Source organism: Aedes aegypti, chromosome 3 (assembly GCF_002204515.2).
Source record: "Aedes aegypti strain LVP_AGWG chromosome 3, AaegL5.0 Primary Assembly, whole genome shotgun sequence".
Classification (NCBI taxonomy): Eukaryota; Metazoa; Arthropoda; class Insecta; order Diptera; family Culicidae; genus Aedes; species Aedes aegypti.
In genome coordinates this window covers 147,480,853-147,500,812 of record NC_035109.1, presented here as the reverse complement: position 1 = coordinate 147,500,812, position 19,960 = coordinate 147,480,853, and the positions used below count along the sequence as shown (strand labels likewise).

The following is a 19,960-nucleotide window of genomic DNA, read 5'->3' as shown; positions in this document are numbered from 1 at the left end:
ATACAAAAAGTGTGACAAAGGGGGGGAGGGGGTCAAAAAAGTTGAAATTCAGCGTGACATAATTTGTGTACCATCCCTAAGTAATCATATAATGCTATCATGGATACTTGGGGGGTTTTCTATTTTCTTCGGGTTTCAGCGAGAGCTCAATGAAATTCTTATGTGACGTTTTCTTCAGTGCATGTTTGTTCAGAACAAAGATTGTTAATAGTAGTTTACGGAACAAGTGGCAGAATGATGATTTTTACAGCACGAGTCGTAAAATTATCCTACGAGGCTTGCCGAGTAGGATAATTACGACGAGTGCTGTAAAAATCGAGTTCTGCAACGAGTTACGTACAACATTTTTTGCAATTTCGTAGAAGACCACTTGAGGGTATCAGAAATTATATCGGAACGCATCCACCATTATTTTACAATTTCTGAGAAATGGTTGTGTTATGATTCATTACGCAACTGAAAACAGTTGCGTAATGAGAAAGCGTTGCGTAATGAATCATTACAGCACTGGTTTCAGTTAGGTAATGACTATTCCCGCACTGCATACTTCAGTGCAGGAAAGTAGGCCGTATCATGACAGATTGGCGTGATGAAAAACAGCCTATTACGATGAGAAATTGCAAAAAACATTTTTTTATCGCATTCGTGTGCCCCTCGCTAAAAAAACATAAAAGTTTGTTTATCGTGAGTCGTGACGAAGTGGTGGAATTTTGTGCAAACTCCCAGTTAATTTTTGTGTATTAAATACAAAATTATTTCTTATTATTTAAGTGAAATAAATCAAAAATGGAATCAAAAGACGATGATTACTGGAACGACTCCGCCAACAAATCTTTCAACTTCGACGAAGATGACGTGAGTTGATTTTTTTTCCCTTAAACTATTCGGCTCATCAGGCCTTTTGTTTGCCCTGCCAACAGGTGGCCATTCTGGAACTTCCCACCGGAGGAGCTAACCGGCGAAGCCTATTTGGAGAGGACACCGCCTCGGAAGTGAACTATGCCTTCGTCCAGAGCGAACTGCCACTGCACATGATAATCGCGGACAGCGATCTGACGATGATTCTGGAGGACCAGTCCCGTAGCGAAAGGGCCATGCCGAAGGGCGCCAGCGTGGAAGAGGAACTGAAATTACTTCGCAAGAAGCTGCAAGAGCTTAATTTTGCTCCATCGGCACCGTGTGTCGTGGCGAAGCTGATTTTGGGGAAATGCTGTTCGCTGGAAATGTTCCGGTCTCTACAAGAAAAGGAAGCCCTGCTGGACGAGGCCGTGGCCAGTGGGAATGGGAATGCCATACTGAAAGTTGTGCTCTTTTTGGAGAAGACTCTGAAGAAGAAGCTGCTCTACCGATTGCTTCAAACCAGACCGGAAGCGGTTAGTCATTACGTGAATTATATGGCGTTGAGGCTCCAGGTCACCGAATGTACGGATCTATTGACGTAGGTATGCCGCGAATTGTTCCTTCAGTATTAAAACATTGATGTTTCAACTTTAGGTACCTTGGAAGACATCATGAAGCAAGCGTAAGTAAATATTGAAAGAGTTAACACTGCTCATACTCGAGGAAATCCTATACAGTCGAATTTCGTTCCTTGCACTACGTTTAATTGCACTTCGTTTTAATTGGGCTCCCGTTAAGTGGGCTATAGCCCACTTAAAACGAAGGCAAATGTCACTTTCTGACATAAACCGTAATTGGTCAATGTTGGTAGCGCTGAATTTCTATTGTAATCGGTTATTTGACAGCGCAAAACTTAGCCCGATTAGTGAAAGTCTTTCACTAGGTGGGCCACGGGTTTAGTGCAACGAACGAAAGTTGACTGTATAATATGGGACTGTTATGCTAGTATGGGCAAAACATATTTTAACCAATTTACCACATGACTCATTACAGTTACTCCAGTTCTCTATCTACGTGCGGAGCACATCAAATATTGAATTCAAGCGACAACGGTTAAAAAAGATCTACTGTGACTATTTCTCCCAGCCAGGAGCAAACAGTTTTTATGCTCAGCTAGTTGCAAATTACATTAACTTGCTAGGTAGGTACTTGCATATAGTGTTGCAATGCAAAAAACTGTTCAAAAAGTCATTGCTCAACCCTAGAATAAAAGGATTCTATAACATTCCCCAGAACGAACCATTTCCCAGAATCTCGTTCCCCAGAATGTCACGTTCCCCAGAAAGCTATATGAATATCCATTTTTTTCTGATGTGACAAAACAAATATGTAGGTAGAGGGGTTAGGCGCAAAATGAACACGCGGGGCGAAATGGACACCCCCTTATTCTCTGGGAATATGCATATTTCAGCAAAACTTTATAAACTGTACGTTGTGCGATAGACCCCCCGTTGCGGTAGTGTTATCCGTACAAAACGCTGTCAATGTCAAATGACCTCAGACGAGCTATCCGATATGCCATCGGAAACATCAACAAATATCATAGGACAAAAAATAGATGATTATGCGAAATTGAAGTCCAGTTCTGTTGACACAGCGTTTATATTATTCCTGAATCTAATCCGTTGAAATCAAGTAAAACATAGTCGTGAATACTTCTATTAGACTGAAAGTAAGCTATAACTCTTGTTTCTAAAATTAAGGTAATTAACGATCCTGTCATCTATATATTTAGCTTGAATCCGACGACTCACCATTCTTCATTCATATAAGTAGTCGATTCACCAAATTTGTAAGTAGCTTTAATTATGAAAATGAATTCTAGTTCTAATTGAAATAAACATTGAAATGAATTTTAGCTTGAAGCTAACAGCATAAATCCAGCGTTTGCTCTCGAGAGTTGGCGAAGTCCCCGATTTCCGTACCGTACAGTACGAAATCTGTATTGTATATGAACTTTTTGACGGTATAAAAGTTTATGCTTTGCTTCATTTGTCCTCTGAAATTCTACTATAGTTTTTTTCTCAGCTTCAAATTAGTTTATAAGCAAAGCGGTGGAAGAGTTAAATTTTAGAGCAAAAGTAACTAACCTAGAGAAGTTTCTTCTTGCTAATGTGATAGGGGGGGGGGGGGGGGGTGGGGGGAGTACTTTTACACATCAGTACGTTTTGACACCTATTAATAATTAAGTTTTCATTAAATTCCACGAAAGTGTTTATTTTACCCGGATGCCTTTTTATCATTCGTGTTTTGGACCCAATTTTCTATCTCGTTTTTCTTACATTTGATAAGACTTTTCCTTAGCATGAATGGATGCAGCACGTCATACTAATTACGAACTTGGACACCAGCCGAGAGTAACTGAAACATATATTTTTTTATTCTATGTAAAATAAGTTTTTGCCTGATGTGTCCATTATGCCCCTAATCCCCCTATTCATGATTATTTTGCATATTATAATAATACACCCTTCTTTCAGTAAATTCCCATAAAATATACAAATTATATGTTTATTCTTGCCTATATATTGGTGCACCCTTCTTTCAGTATTATCTCATTAATGATACAGTCGAATTTCGTTCCTTGCACTACGTTTAATTGCACTTCGTTTTAATTGGGCTCCCGTTAAGTGGGCTATAGCCCACTTAAAACGAAGGCAAATGTCACTTTCTGACATAAACCGTAATTGGTCAATGTTGGTAGCGCTGAATTTCTATTGTAATCGGTTATTTGACAGCGCAAAACTTAGCCCGATTAGTGAAAGTCTTTCACTAGGTGGGCCACGGGTTTAGTGCAACGAACGAAAGTTGACTGTATAGGCAAAATATATCGATGGAGAGCCCATATAGCATAAGGTCATTTGACATAAAATGATTTGGTATAAAGCCATTTGCCATCCAGCCATACCTATGCTCCTTCTTTTCAAAAAGGATGTTCTCCATGTTATGCCAAATGGTCATTGGCCAAATGACCATTATGTCAAATGGTCCTTGACCATTTTTAATCAATCATGCCAAATACCTTCTTGCCATTTGGTACCCTTACGAAACATTTTGTCTATATCGTCAACAGGATAAGACTGAAAGAAGGGTGTATCACTATTTTGTGCAAAATTAAACAAGTCATTTGGGACCGTCTATAAATGACGTAGCATTTTAGGGGGGAGGCGGAGTCTACGACTTTGCTACAAACCATGTATTAGGTATGGGAAAATAGGCTACAATGGGGGAAGGGGGTGTCAAAAATTGCCCAAAAATGCTACGTTATTTATGGACGGTTCCTTGTAATTTAGAATTGACGTAAAGAAGTGCGTATCATTTTAACGTGCAGAATAGTACGTTTTTATTTTGCCGAATTTACGTAATAATTATATCGGAAACGTATAATATGAAAGTACGAACGTCTTTATTCCATTCGGGGAAGCCCCAAAATGTAAGCTATAATGCACCATCTTGAAACATTGATGAAAAGCTGGATACATAACTATATTTGATAAAATTTGGACATACATGTGAAATTATACATTTGGAAACTACTATACCGAAAGAAGAATGTAGCTCTATTTTGTGCAGATTAGTGTATATTGTTGAGTTGTATATTCTTTTAAATAAATATTGGATATTGTGTTCCCCCTAGACTGATCTATCAGTCTTCATAAGTGCCAATAAAAGTGAAACTACTGTGATAGTTCATTTGCAAATGAAATTTGAATTATGCGTAAAGTATTCATAATTAGCAGCACCAATGCTAATCTTCTCATGTCTTCTTCTTCTTCTTTCTGCCGTTACGTCCCCACTGGGACAGAGCCTGCTTCTCAGCTTAGTTTTCTTATGAGCACTTCCACAGTTATTAACTGAGAGCTTACTATGCCATGACCATTTTTGCATGCGTATATCGTGTGGCAGGTACGAAGATACTCTATGCCCTGTGAAGTCGAGAAAATTTCCAACCCGAAAAGATCCTCGACCGGTGGGATTCGAACCCACGACCCTCAGCTTGGTCTTGCTGAATAGCTGCGCGTTTACCGCTACGGCTATCTGGGTCAATCTTCTCGTGTACTTACTTGTAAAAAACTTTGTATGGAGTTTCATTTTCATTTATTTTTAACTAGATTACAGTAATGAGTCAGCCCCCGATTTTAGCATCCTTTTTGCCCGATTTTGCCAGCCTAAAATTGATATTTATTTTTATCAGATTAAGCACGTCTATACTAGCCATTTTTGGTTCATAAAGTCAATTATGACCTTGGCCACGTCTATACAATCATCTAAAGACCGAATTTTATAAATTTAAATTTTGTAAAAATTATCCAAGAAACTGATCAATATTACCTTAGATTACGATACATATGTTTAAGTGGTGAACTCGCCAAGGGCGAAAAGCCACTCTAATAAAAATAAATAATAATAATACGATACATACAAAATGTAAGGAAAACAACAATATTTATATTGACAAAATCATTAAACTAAGTCCCTAAGTTGAAATAAAATTTGAAAACAGTCGAAACATTTCCCGATTTTGTCAACCCTAAATGTAGCATGGGGCTGACAAAATCGGGACATTACTGTATTTCAAAACTTTAAAGTAGGTATATACACTCAAAGTAATCCAAACGTCATTGTTACGTGAAAACATACGTGGTTTTTTCCATCGCACTTTTCACGTAGCTTTTACGTTAATCATAGGTAGCCCAGAATGAATGCATGAATTTTTGAACTTCGTCCATTCCACCGGCGCTACACGTAAGAGCTACGTTGATTTTCCGGTAGCTTTTACGAAGTGTTTCAATAGAGCCTATATGGTTTTGCATTAAATTTAACTGGAATAAAGACCAACCTTACATCTAATAGGCTTTGGAAGAAAACTAATTCCCAATTGGGAAATGTAAACAAACCTAAAAGATTGTGGTATTTTTATATTCAATCTGAGCATTGTGAATCCTGCTTCCCAAATTTTGTGAGTTTGGTCTGTCTTGTTGCCTTCGCGTGCTATAATTGATAGAGTTTATACTGCCCATAACAGTCACATTCGACATTTTTGACAAATTGGAGTTAATACTATGGAGAGTCATCAAATGATAAATACTTTCGATCAACTTACTAAAATCTGTGAGATTGTTCTAGAAAATTCGAAAAAAAAGTGTTAGTGTTCTGTGAAATTTTCAGCTTTCTAGGTAGTGATTTGAAGGTGGCCCAAAGATAATGTAGGTTTATATAGAAATTACTATGGAAAAATTTTGAAAAATGTTCCAAACACGCTTGTACTGTAATGTAAGTAGAAACTTATCATCCCATATTGCAAACTCATTCTTCAAATCTTAATGAAGGATATTGCTAAAGAAACAAATCCCTTTTGATTTAGTTTTGTTTGGGATTTTTGTATATGTTTGCAGGGTTATAATCCCATATTTAGCTAAATAATAGCAAACAAACTCATAAATATCTCTTCTGCTATCCGTTGGATTAAATTTCTCTCTTCAGCAAACTTCTTTATTATAGTTTGAAGAATGAGTTTTTACTATGGTATAATAAGTTTGTACTTACATTACAGTTCTAGCGTGTTTGGAACATCTCTCAAAATTTCTCCATAGTAATTTCCATATAACCCTACTTTGTCTTTGGGCCACCTTTAAATAACCACCTAGAGAACTGAAAATTTCACACAACACTATTTTTATGGCAAGGATGGTAAGGAAAATATGTTCCTTACCATCCTTACCATAAAAAGAGTGTAAACCATAAAATATATGGGATTCTCAAACATTTTTTTTTTAATTTTGAACCGCCCTATTGAGGTAGCACAAGATCTGATGATCGAAAGAAGGGAAAATCGTCGATGAAATATTAGTAGTTACAATGCAAACCACTAGTTTAACAACGTAATGAGAAAGAACAGCCTATGACCAAAAGAAGGGAAAATCACATATGAGAATGTTAGCAATGGTAACGCCAAAAACATAGCAATTCAGTTTTCGATCATTATGCCAAACGGCTTTATGCCAAATGGCTGTACTATAGAAAGTTTATTAAATAATTTTTAAAACAAATTTTGTTCTAAAATTTGCTATAAATAAAGCATATCTTTCATTCGAGGGTTGAACTCCATGTCTTTTCGAACATTGTTTTTTTTACTGAGATACACTGATGCTTTCTTATCCTAACTTTAGATCTCCAAGTAGCGGAACAACACTCGAACAGTTCTACAGCCGGTTCGATTCTGGACCGATCCGTCCTGGAAACTCTTTTCTACATCTGTGGCCGGTACAAGTGGGGCGATACCTCCCACCAAACCAATGAAAACCCCTTCAAGCTGGCCGAAGCTCACCAGGTGGCACAATCCCAGTTCGAGTGGGTAGCTCTGAACGAGAGGGCCAAGAATCAGGCGTGGATGGACTTTGAGCACATCTTCGAGAAGAAGGCGTGGCTCAACTTGAAGCAGAAATCTCTCAATATTCACATCCCCATCGATAAGACAATCCTGCGGCTTTTCTCGCTTCACGCACCGGATCCAGTGTTGAACAATTTCCTCGCCAAAGTGGAAGATCCTCAGCGAAGGCTTGCCTTGGCCAGGCGAGTCAATGCCAAGAGGGGAATAGTGGATGCGCTGGTTGCCTTGAAGGATCGAGTTGAGCTGGAAAACTTCGCCCGGTCGCTGGAAAGTGGAACCGAGGAAAGGTACTATGCGGACAATGCTTTCAAATCATTGGTAAGTAAACGCACTGGAATGTTTGGTAAACGTGGATTTATTCTTTCTCGATTTTCAGAACAATAAGTGGAAAAGTGATGCCATCAAGTTAATCAAATAATTCGATTTCCTAAGTATTAATACAATTCCAATCGCCGATTTCGCTGACACAAACTTTTATATCACGTCCCTTCAGCTTGTAATTTGGCTTTTGATATCCCTCACAATTGTTTCGTTGCATACCAGCAAACCCTCGCCATCAGCTGCATTTCCACCCATCGCGATAGAGCTTCCTTTCGAATCCTTCTTCAACGATCGAGCTGAGGCATGGATTGCCTTGCATCCAGTCTTTTGAACAATTTCCTGCGCATAATTCGGCGAAACTCCCGAGCCAGGCATGATAGTCAGTTGAATATCATCGCGCTGAAATGAAACAACCATTTATGATACTAAATCATCCGAACTATTATAGGGCTTGTAACAGGTTTTTAGGCTTGATCTCTAGTTTAATGCATGCTTTTAGAGACTTTTTCTCAATTTTAATCAAAACAGTCTCTAAAGCAACCTTTTTTGGTCTCTAAAGTACCTTTTGTACTACACTTCGTACTTTGGTGGGATTATTAGAGTTTTTTTTATAACCACAAACTAATTGAATTTCACACTTCACGTGGCAAAAGAAAAAAAAAAAAGAAAAAAATACCAAAAATCACTAAGGCGATAATACAATCATACTACCAGCCCTAATTTCCCCAAAGAAAAAAAAATACAAAACGCTCTCCAGAAAAATATTGTTGGTTCGTCGCTGATATGTATGTATACATATGTATGGACTTAAAAATACATTCAGGTATCTGAATCTCATTTTAAAGGAAAGATCGAAAAGACTATTTTGTCATATCTGACTCTGATAATTAAAGGCACTTTCAGATCATTTGATAAACATTTTTGATTTTCGTGGAAATTAAATGAAAATCATCATTTTTTTTATTTTTTTTTCCTGTGTTAAGAAAAAACAAGATAATTGTTTTTATTAAAGTGAAAAATACTTTAAAATTTATAGCTAGATAAATTTATTTTCAAAGAGACAGAGACGAATCAGCCACGGTCTGAAAGTCTCCCAAATAAAGTTAATAATAATAATAATATTTTCAAAGATATCAAGCCGGATCCTATTCTTGGCACTTTTGTTTCACTTCGGCAGTGGGTTTTTTTAAAAGCTACTGAACTCATATGTTGCCAAAATATACGTCGTATTAGAGTGCTTATTATTGCAAAGCTTCAGACAATTCGGCCGAGAAAAAATCTTCACCAAAATGAATCATGGAATTCCATATATTGCGCATTTCTTTCACCACTGAGCTATCGCAGAAGTTTTTATAAGTGCGGGTACGTTAATAAAACTGCGCGATTGCATCAAATCGAATCGGTGTCTTCAGCGGGGTTAATCATCGCAATCCAAAGAGTAAGTGCTCTGAAGACACCACTTAATTCGATGCAAATCAGCACTTTTGTTAGCATTTTCGCACTTATGAAGCCGCACTTCGCAGTCCAGTAGTGAACGATACAATATTTTGGGGAATTTTTAACCTCGAATTGTTTTCTTTAAACCTGGAAAACTTAGAAATCTCAGGGAATTTTATTTGTGTAAATGAGTAGACACCCTGATAAAGTGGAATCAACTATGAATTTTTCAAACCATTCCGCATATGATACCTTATATATTTTCAGAGTCTAGAGATTCATAATTTATTTCAGCAAATGTTCATGAATTCTTCCAGCGGTCCTTTCAGAGAGCAATCCAGTTTTAATTCTTGGAATGCTGGCATTTCTTCAGCAATTTCATTTTGATTTTCTGCAGAACTTTCTCCAAATATTTATGCAAAAACTATTCTATGTACTACTTAAGTTTCTTCAAGGATTAAATGTGCAATGAAATCTTTCATTGATTCCATCAGGAATTTCTTAAGAAAGTTTTCAATGATTCTTTTTCTTTGGGTTCTTCAAGTAATTCTGGAAGACGATAAAGCTAGAAATTTTTCTATTGAATTCAGGGATTCCCTCCCCTTGGTTATGCGACCTTGCCGCGATGGGAGGGCATAATCCATTAGCCCATATGATGGAAACCAAAGGCGTAACCTGTAGTGGTGGTATCACATTTTGGCATTTTTTGCTTAAAGCCGCGTCATAATTCATATGGCATAGACGCAATAATATCTCGGATGTGATCCAACGGACATTCTGCGTCATTGATAGAATTGATGCCCATTTCAAATAATTAATCTATTCGAAGTGGACATTAATACTATTGGTGACGTTCAGTTTGCCTTTTGCTAACCAGAATGATCCGTAGCCACTCTTACTATTAGCTAGCTAGATACATCGTTATCATATACGACGTAGGGAATACTTAGGAACTCTTAGGAAAATGACTATTAGATTCACTGAGTAGAAATAAGTGGCGACAATCTTATTTTAATATGGTTTTTACATTGCCATAATAAGAAATACCTCTTTTGTAACAGCGGTATAAATAATCTAATTCCAGCTTCATTTTCGCAAAATTTACAAGTAGAAAGTAGGCGTTGTGAAGCATTGCATTTGCCACCGAAAAGTGAATCTTGTAGGAGACTGTAATAGAAGCCTAAGGTAACTTTACTCTTCAATATTCACTATAAAAATGACTATGGAAAGTAAGACGCTGAGATCGATCATAGGGTACACTTGCTAGTTTCGAAAAATTGTTGAACAGACAAGGAAAGCGACTTTTTTCTTTAAGGATATATGAACGTAATGACCAATAAATAATTTTAACAACAAAAAATGAAATTAACTAGAACTACTACTAAACAGCCTAATTTTGTTAATACTTGACGACACTTGACATTTAAGACTCTAATCTTACGTAAAAGACAATAGTAATCAGAATAGCACTTGAATGACAAATTATTCAAAACCATTTCGACTAGACAGTATTAGTAATGCACTACTATTTCAAACAAATTCTACACTACTATTTCAAACAAATTCTAATGGAGCTGCTGATTTTCATAATGCTTCCTTTTCTCAGAAGCAAGGGAATATGGGTACTTTTCAAAAACTACCACGTCACAATACTAATAAAAAAACAGTGTTCATGTGGGCGCCATTGCCTAGTCCGTCTGAGTATTGGTCCTGGTAGAGGGGAAACTTGGCAAAAGCCAGACCGAGGGTTCAGCCTTGACAAGTTAAGCTGTCAGGCAGCTCCAACTGAATACCATACAAAAAAAAAAAAAAAAAAAAAAAAAAAAATTTTCTATTGAATTCAGGGATTCGTCCAAAAACTGATAAAGTTTCCCAGATCCCCCAGAAAATTTTCCTAGAATACTGCCGATAATTCCACCACGTATTCGTTAAGAAATTTTTGCATGGAAAATTCCGCGAAGATAGTTCTTGTTTTCTAGTGATTTCTTCATGAATTTTGGAAAAAAAATCAATGAATTCTTGGGGCATTGATTCTAAAATTGTGTCAAGAAATAACAAAAAGATTTGCTTTATGAGTTTTACCACGAGTTCCTCATAAAAAAAAATGGAAGTTCCGTAATTGCCTGCTAGAAATGTTCATGGACTGCATAAACTTTCTTTAAGATTTCTGAGAGATCTCATTTACGAATTTCTTTAAAGTTATAACACGATATAACATAACGAAACTTTAAATCGAGTTACGTTATATCGAGGTATTACTGTATAAATAATTTAAATTTGAATTTGAAATCCTCCCAAATAAACCCCTGGTATCCCACCATCAAAATCTTTCCCAACCATATATGCACATGCATCATGCCGCCCTACTATTGTGCTTATTCTGCACGGCGAGTGAGTCGAGGCGAGTCACTTTCACCGCGAGTGACGTGAGACGACTAATGTTAATCAAATGGGAGCGAGTCGACACCTCATTCGACTCGTCTCACCTCACACGCCGCGCGGAATAAACCCATATGTTGCTTTTCTTGTGGCCAGATAGGCGTATTTCGTCTGCGACTTACAGACTTCTTCAATATCGAGCACTCGACACTGGAGAAGTTTGTGAGCCGCAAACGAAATAGGCATATCCGTCAAAAGATAAGTTACATATTAGAGTTTAACGTTATTTGCTCGCCATAATAGTGATTTTTAGTATTTTATTTATTTATTTTTCTTTTGCAAAATAAAGTGTTAACATTCAATTAATTTTTGGTTATAGTTTTTTTGGCAACACTGCCTGCCTAGTAAACAAACCATATATTCGCGCCTCACTTTTTCCGAGTTTTCTACGTTCACTTCGAAGTAAAAAATCGCGATTCGGCACTCTGAAGCCCCAGGTAGACCCCGTGAGCACTGGCGGTCAAAATGCGGCCTCGAAAACGTCGCAAAGAATCCTTAGAAGCGAAACACATTCAAGGCAAAAGCGCGGCTTAGTGTCAGAGCATAACCTCACCGACCCGAATCTTCATCCACCCCGACCGAAAAGCCCGTGTATGGAAGAAATGTCATCCGTATCCAATGCCAATGCCAATTCGCCAAAAAGACCAACTGAACAACATCCCAGCGGCTGTACCAGTAGCGGCTCAATTCAACATAATATCAATATCACCGTGAGCAACGAATACGACCTTCTATCGGAGGAAGAGGTAGACGAGTACACCGAAGAGATGCCAATACTTACTCCAGTCATGACCACTGCGAGCACTTCGTCCAAGACGAAAAAGATTCGTATCCCGCCCATAACGGTTGTTAATCTAACAACCAAACAGCTACGTGAACTGATGTCGAAAATCAATATCGCGCAAACCGAGTATCACATGAAAGTAACCAGATCGGGAGTACAACTACTTTGCATGAGCGAAGAAAGTTTCCACAGTTCGGTCGATGCGTTGAAAAAATCCAACGTCGAGTTCCACACGTACACCCTTGCATCCGAGCAACCGGTGAAAATCGTTCTATCAGGGCTATCGTCATACGATATCGCTGAGTTGGAAACAGAACTTGCTAATCTCGGTGTAGTAGCCACTGAAGTAAAGTTACTTTCTCTCAAAGTTATTGGGCAAGAAGAAATTGCTTTGTATCTACTCCACTTTGTGAAAGGAAGTGTTAAACTAGCAGATTTGCAAAAGGTAAAAGCTGTTTTCAACACCGTAGTGAAATGGCGCTACTATGAAAGAAGACCCACAGATGCTGTCCAGTGTCACCGTTGCCAACGTTTTGGTCACGGAATGAGGAATTGTAATCTCCCTCCTCTGTGTGTTAAGTGTGGTGAAAAACATCACTCGACTGAATGCAAACTTCCGAAAAAAGCGGACTTGCAGCGAAACAACCCGAACGAAACACGGGCACTAATCAAATGTGCGAATTGCAGTGGCCAACATACTGCGAACTATCGTGGCTGTCCAAGTCGTAAAATATACATCGAGAAGTTGGCGAAACTAAGAGCAGAACGCCGGCAATCAGCGCCTCCCCCACTCCTCTTCCGTTCCTCCCAAGACCGCCCAAACAACACGTTCATTCCTCCTTCGGGTAGCTCATACGCCCAGGTCTTAAAAGATCAAACATCTGGTAATAAAGATCTATTCTCGCTTTCGGAGTTTTTAGCTCTGGCAAGAGATATGTTTGATCGGCTAGCAAATTGTCAGTCAAAACAGCAACAACTTCTAGCTCTGTTCGAGCTGACAACTAAGTACATCTACAATGTCTAACTCAGACTACTTACGCCTCGCAAATTGGAATGGGCGTTCCATTCATGGCAGGAAACTCGAGTTTTTTGACTTCTTAGAACGTAATGAAGTAGATGTAGGGATAGTTACTGAAACCTGGCTACAACAAAAACATTCTTTCCTTCATCCGAAATTTTCATGTGTTCGCTTTGACCGCACTTCTAACGATGCTGAAAGAGGAGGAGGAGTCCTTATAGCGGTTCGAAAGGGCATCAGATTTACAGAGCTCAACATCACTACCAAGATTATCGAAAGCGTAGGCATTTCGATTTGCACGTCAGACGGAAATATACATATTATTGCCGCATACTTCCCAGGAGCAAGAAGAAGATCAGTCTGGACACAGTTTCGTCGCGACATCTCAACTCTCACCAGATTCACAGAGCCGTTCTTCATAGTGGGCGATTTGAACGCCCGCCATCGTCATTGGAACTGTTTAAAAGCCAACAAGGCTGGCCAACTGCTGTTTCAGGAAGCCACATGCCGCAACTTTTATATCCACTTCCCGGATTCTTTTACATTCCACCCCACGGGTCGCGGTCGTCCATCTACTCTGGATCTAACTCTCTCCAACAACCTGTTAGACATGACCAAGCCGACTACTCTTAACGAACTGTCATCAGACCATCTTCCGGTAATCTTCAAAATCAACTTATCAGCTCCAGCTACGGAGACACCACCGAAGTTCCATTGCTATGCACGTACAGACTGGTCTCGTTTTCAGCAATTAATAAACTCAAAGTTGGATCTGCTTGACCCAGCGATCACAATCTTAAGCAGCGAAGCAGAGGTTGACAATGCCATCGAACTGTTAACGAGGACCATTGTTGAAGCCGAATCTGTTTCAGTCCCTGAACTGCAGACACGTCCGTATCAAACAGCGACAATTCCCGAAAACACTCGCAGATTAATTGCATTGCGAAACAAACGTCGACGCCAATGGTATAGAAGGAGAGATCCCATCTACCGGAGTATAGTGCTATCACTCAACCAGAGAATACGCGAAGAATGCTATCAGGCCAACTTCAAAAAATTCCAGGACACGCTGCGCACCCTGAACAACGATCGAGACACACTTTGGAGAATTTCCAAAGCTCTGAAGAAATCAACCAAATACAGTCCTCCGTTGCGTCAAGAAGACAATATTATCGCTTCGTCGTCTGAGAAGGCCCAACTACTAGCCTCAAGTTTTGCTCAATCTCATGTCAATAAAATGATTGATGATCCAGAAACTGTGGTTGCGGTGAACGAGTCGATCACACACATCGATCAAATTCGCCTGGCTGATGCTCATCCGTGGTTGATTCGTCCAAAAGAAATTATACAGCTTATCCGTAGGCTCAAGGCAAAAAAGTCTCCGGGTCAAGACGGCATCCGGAATTGTGTGCTCAAGAAATTGCCTCGGAAGGCTTATATTTTTCTCGCAAAAATCTTTTCTGCTTGTTTCCGTCTTGGTTACTTTCCTGCCAAGTGGAAGCACGCAGTAGTGATCGCTATACCGAAGCCAAACAAGGACTCAACGAATGCATCCAACTATAGGCCAATTAGCCTGCTATCTGCCTTTAGCAAGCTTCTTGAGCGTGTAATTTTGAAGCGCATCGAACAACATCTTGAAACTACGCGTCTTATTCCTGATGTTCAATTTGGTTTCAAAATTGGACATTCCACCAACCATCAGCTAGCTCGACTTGTGAAGGAGATTCGAACCAACTTTTCGCAGAAGAAGTCGTCAGGAATGGTGCTTCTTGATGTTGAAAAGGCGTACGATTCTGTGTGGCAGGAAGCAATCTTGCACAAGATGCATCTTGGGAACTTTCCATCCTACATTCTGAAAATTATTCGTTCGTTCCTGTCAAATCGATCGTTCCACGTGACTGTTAACGGTCATACCTCTAGCAGACATGGAGTGCCCTTCGGCGTCCCTCAAGGTGCTGTTTTAAGCCCGACGCTCTACAACATCTTCACCGGTGACCTGGTGATGCTAGATGGCGTGCAGTACTTTCTCTTCGCGGACGATACTGGGTTCATCGCAGCGGATAAGGATGCAGGTGTTGTAGTGAACAAACTGCAAGCGGCACAAAACGCCATTGAAACTTATCAGCGTAGATGGAAGATCAAGACCAACTCGAACAAATCGCAGACAATTTTCTTCACTAGAAAACGATCCCCACAAAAACTTCCTCAGAATGAAATTTCAATATGGGGACAACAAATTCCATGGTCCGAAAACGTGGGGTATCTTGGTCTAACTTTAGATCGTAAGCTGACCTTCGCATCCCATATCAAGAACACACTGAGTAAATGCGACAAACTGACCAGAATGCTTTACCCACTGATCAAGAGACGCTCACAGCTGGATAAGAAATCTAAAATGCTTCTTTACAAGATGTTGTTTCTTCCTTCCATAACGTATGGCTTTCCTGCCTGGTTTGACTGCGCCGCTACTCACAGGAAGAAGCTTCAGGTGAAGCAAAATCGTATATTGAAGATGATGCTGAACTTGGACCCGTTCTACCCCACTGAAGACGTGCATAGGCTAGCGAAGATGGAAATTATTGACGACTGGATCCAGCGTGTACTTCCCAAGTTCTGGTTGGGATGTTCTATTTCAGCAAATCCTTTGCTAGAACAACTGGCGCGTAGACTGTGATATTAGAATAAGGACTCTAACTCTTCCTCTAACTATCCCCATTACTTTTTTGCAATTTTGAAGGTTTTTTTTGTAGTTTTTCCCTTTAATGCTAATTTGTTTTTTGTAACCGGTAAATTTGTTGGCAAACTGAACTATTGAGCTGTTGAAAGGAACTCCATATCTCAGCTAAGAAAATTATGTAACACGTTTATATGCTAATACAAACCAATAAAATGAAAATGAAATGAAATGAAATTTTTGGTTATCTCTTTTTTTAACCAAAATGGTCTCCAAAGGCACTTTTTTCCTCTTTCTGATTGCATTTTCAAAAACTTCTTATGCAATCATCCCTGATTTTTTTTTATTTCGAATTTTCTCCAAAGTTTCCTCAAGGAATTCAGGAGTTCTTCGCGTTATTTCTTCAGATTTTTTCATGAATACTTTTAAGGACTACTCCAGGGATCACTCCAGAAATTTCTTTAGAGTTTTCTTTCACCATTCATTAAGCATTTCGTCCAGAATTTCTGCCAGCGATATTTCAAGGGATTCTTAGACGAATTTCTCCAGAATTTTCTTCAGGAAATCAGTACCTCCAGTAATTTTCTCAGGCACTATTTTGATTTTTTTTTTTCAAATATCCTACGATTTCCTCCAATTATTTCTACAACCTAATCCTTGAACCTATTTATCCAGTTGTTACTCTAGGGGGTCTTCTAAAGATAACCACAGAAAAAATACACAAAGGTTCATTCCAGAATTAAAAATAATCGTTCAGGGATTATACCACGAAACACTTCACGAATTTGTACGCCTTTCCATGTGAAGGAAATCATTAGTCTTTTAGACCTGGGGTTCATCATAAAGTTCCTCTAGATTTTTTCAAGAAATTTCTCCAGAATTCCATAATTTTTCAAATATCCTCATGGAATCTTCAAATTTCCATAGGGATTCCATGTAATGTCTTTCAAAGAATTTCTTCAGAAAATCCTGGAGGTATTACCTACAAATTGGATTGATATTTTTAAATTCCCTGGCCACGATCACAGGGTTTGACGGTGCCAAAGTAGAAGGTGCACCATAATAATACCCGTCTGTGAAACATATCACCTTCCCAATACTTTGGCACACCTCTAACGGTTCATGATTTATCATGAAACGGCTGCATTCAGGCGGAGGATCTGTTAATATGTTTCGGCATATTATCAGGTCCTCTTCGAACGGAGGGACCGCCAGGGCTCATTAGTTACTTATAAACCAGTGCTGGTTGTTGATGGTTCAGCTCGTTTACCACGAGCTGTAACATCCTTTGTACTAATCAGTAATGGTTGTTAAGTCTCGAAGCTAACGTGTGATCAATCGTTTTATAATGCAACTTAAGAATGGGTGTTTGGTGGAATTGCGCGTAACACTTGTTGTTATTAAATTTAGTGATTGTGTTGGTGCTAATGGTGTGTTTATAATAAAATCTATGGTGATGAAAATTTGAAAATGAAATTGGAAGTGATTCTGATAGTTTTGTTAGAAATATAATAATGATGATGTATAATGATGTGAACTCCACTAATTTAATTTTTTTTTATAATGATGTGAACTCCACTAATTTAATAAAGGCCATAATACATTTTGCAATCATTTCTCTGAATATAAACATTATTGCCTAGTTCTTCAAACATGCATGATAAAAGTGTTAATAATGTGCAGCGAGTGCAGAAAAATGGATCGAAGTGATTTTGTTTTACAGTAACTTTGTTGATAGTGCTAAATTGTAGTTTGAATAGTAATGACTCTACAACAACAAAAATGATGAAACATTTAAATTGAATATCTTTTAATTACTTAGTAATGCTAACAGATCTTCTTCTTCTTCTTCTTTCTGGCGTTATGTCCTCACTGGGACAGAGCCTGCTTCTCAGCTTAGTGTTCTTATGAGCACTTCCACAGTTATTAACTGAGAGCTTACTATGCCAATGACCATTTTTGCATGTGTATATCGTGTGGCAAGTACGAAGATACTCTATGCCCTGGGAAGTCGAGAAAATTTCCAATCCGAAAAGATCCTTGACCGGTGGGATTCGAACCCACGACCCTCAGCTTGGTCATGCTGAATAGCTGCGCGTTTACCGCTACGGCTATCTGGGCCCCTAATGCTAACAGATGGTAAATGCTAATAACAATGAATTTATATGAAAATGGTGTGATGTGAAAAGTGATATAATGGAAAGTATATCTGAAGTGTATTACGAAAGTTGATGAGTGATAATCGGTGAAATACGTGATAGTGTCGAAAATAAAAGTGACGATAGTGAGTGATGAAATGAAATGGGGAATGAGGACCTTTTAATAAAACTATTTCGTTCTTCACTTTAACCACTCTAGTAGCATTTCAGGCCTTATCATAGTTTGATAGTAGTCTAAAGTACTAGACTGCAAAACTACGGTAAGGGCTGATTGCTGCTAGGGTACACAGTGACCATTTGAGCAACATTGCTTAGGAACGTCTGTGTGATGAACGCAATAGAGGCTTATAAAAGCAAATGCTGGGAAGGAGCTTAGGGCAGATTAAGAGTGCCAGTACTACCCCTATCGCTACCGACAAAAAAAAAAATCCTGGAGGTATTACCTACAAATTGGATTGATATTTTTAAATTATCTTAGCAATTTATCTAGGAAATTTTAAAACATCATTTGGAGTCCAGGAGTTTTTCGTTCTTCAAGGTTTCTTAAGAACTTACTCAGCTTTCTAATAATAGTTCCTTTTTTTCAAACAATTTCCTTATAATTTTTGAAAAGCTTCTTTGGCATTTCCCTGGAAATATTCTTGGAAATTATGAGAACTCATGGAAGAATGCCTGGAAAAATCTTTTTCCTAAAAAAGGAAATATCTTGAAGAAATATTAAGAGAAATCTCTGGAGTAATTCCTGAAGTTATCCTTAGATAATTACTACTTGACATCATAATGAAAGCTCATTTTGTAGAAAATTCTAAGATATCCCTGGAGGCATCTCTGGAGAAGTTACTGGTTGTATTTTTGAAATCCTGGGACTATCAAGAAATCTCACCTCAGCAACAAATTTAACCATTTCCACCAGATTTCCAATCCCCTTCATGGCCGTACTCTCCAGTCCACTGCTCAGAAGCGTCGTGAACCCCAACGAGCCCACCAGTTCTACGTTCGCCAACATCTCAGTCCGGTCCGTGCAATCAAACGCTCTGTGAAAGGTGATCGCCTTCCTGTGTTTCAACGCTTCCGCCACCACCATTCCGCAGTTCTCTCGATGGACATTCCCCGCTTCATCCAGCGCTCCAAACACAAACCCATCGGCCCCATTCTCGGCCAGCAGCTCCAGATCGTGCAGCATAATTCGCATCTCGGCTGGACTGTAGCAGAAATCGCTTCCCCTCCGGCACCGTATCATGGCGTAGAGTTGCACCGGTTGGAATTGATTATTCTCCTGGATAAAATTGCGCGTCTCACGAAGTAATCCCACAGACGGCGTTAGGCCGCCTTCGCTCAGGGCAGCACACAGTTCGAGGCGATCCGCTCCGCCTCGAATCGCTGCCACGGCCGATTCGAACGAATCGATACAAATTTCCAGCAGTGGGCACATGGTCGACGCAAAGGGATTGTTGAAAACCGAAGGTTACTGTCACAATTTCGCTGAACCAAAACCTAACTGGAGTTTTTAATGATGACCAAAGCGAAAACAACAAGTCGTTCATCGCTTTAGTGTTATCTGTGTACATAGTGTTTTCTGCGCTCGTGTACATACACGATACATGTCACCAACACTACTTAAAAATTGCTGGTGCAAAATATAAACAAAGATCAGCTGTTCCCAGCAAAATCAAACACTCAGGCAAATAAATTAACGAATTTCATAAATTTTCCCTTATGAAGCGTTGAAAAGTCTATAAAAACCTACACTCAGGCAAAAATACTATGAATATTCATTATTTCCCCTTATGTTTATTTGCCACAAGAAATCGGTAAGTATTTCATTGATTCACCCTAT

At 38.9% G+C, this 19,960-nt stretch overlaps 2 protein-coding genes across 3 annotated transcripts; one reads left to right on the top strand and one right to left on the bottom strand.

The window, feature by feature from the left end:
* The first annotated feature begins 346 nt into the window (after positions 1-346).
* LOC5579224 (vacuolar protein sorting-associated protein 16B) lies at positions 347-7,747 on the top strand. Of its 2 annotated transcripts, none has more exons than XM_021850490.1 (7): positions 347-376; positions 772-855; positions 921-1,438; positions 1,495-1,522; positions 1,894-2,041; positions 7,071-7,609; positions 7,668-7,747. In XM_021850490.1, exons 2-7 carry the CDS (start codon positions 787-789, stop codon positions 7,707-7,709), a joined length of 1,344 nt encoding a protein of 447 aa, XP_021706182.1. In that variant the 5' UTR covers positions 347-376; positions 772-786; the 3' UTR covers positions 7,710-7,747. The 2 variants fall into 2 exon arrangements, with proteins under 2 accessions (XP_021706182.1, XP_021706183.1); XM_021850491.1 differs by lacking the exon at positions 347-376 and adding an exon at positions 503-521.
* Positions 7,629-19,696, bottom strand: LOC5579222 (copper homeostasis protein cutC homolog). Its single transcript, XM_001664252.2, has 2 exons — positions 19,007-19,696; positions 7,629-8,011 (listed from the first exon to the last, which is right to left on the bottom strand). The coding sequence occupies exons 1-2, from the start codon at positions 19,553-19,555 to the stop codon at positions 7,781-7,783; spliced, it is 780 nt and encodes a 259-aa protein (XP_001664302.1). The 5' UTR covers positions 19,556-19,696; the 3' UTR covers positions 7,629-7,780.
* Between the last annotated feature and the right edge of the window lie 264 nt (positions 19,697-19,960).

What these genes read in the sequence shown, in the direction of transcription:
- LOC5579224 (XM_021850490.1), top strand. Translation starts at nt 787, where the DNA reads ATGGAATCAAAAGACGATGATTACTGGAACGACTCCGCCAACAAATCT. An exon ending in GAATGTACGGATCTATTGAC is followed by an intron (nt 1,439 to 1,494) that starts GTAGGTATGCCG and finishes TTTCAACTTTAG; the next exon opens with GTACCTTGGAAGACATCATG. An exon ending in GAAGACATCATGAAGCAAGC is followed by an intron (nt 1,523 to 1,893) that starts GTAAGTAAATAT and finishes GACTCATTACAG; the next exon opens with TTACTCCAGTTCTCTATCTA.
- LOC5579222 (XM_001664252.2), bottom strand. Translation starts at nt 19,555, where the DNA reads ATGTGCCCACTGCTGGAAATTTGTATCGATTCGTTCGAATCGGCCGTG. An exon ending in TGGTTAAATTTGTTGCTGAG is followed by an intron (nt 8,012 to 19,006) that starts GTGAGATTTCTT and finishes GTTTCATTTCAG; the next exon opens with CGCGATGATATTCAACTGAC.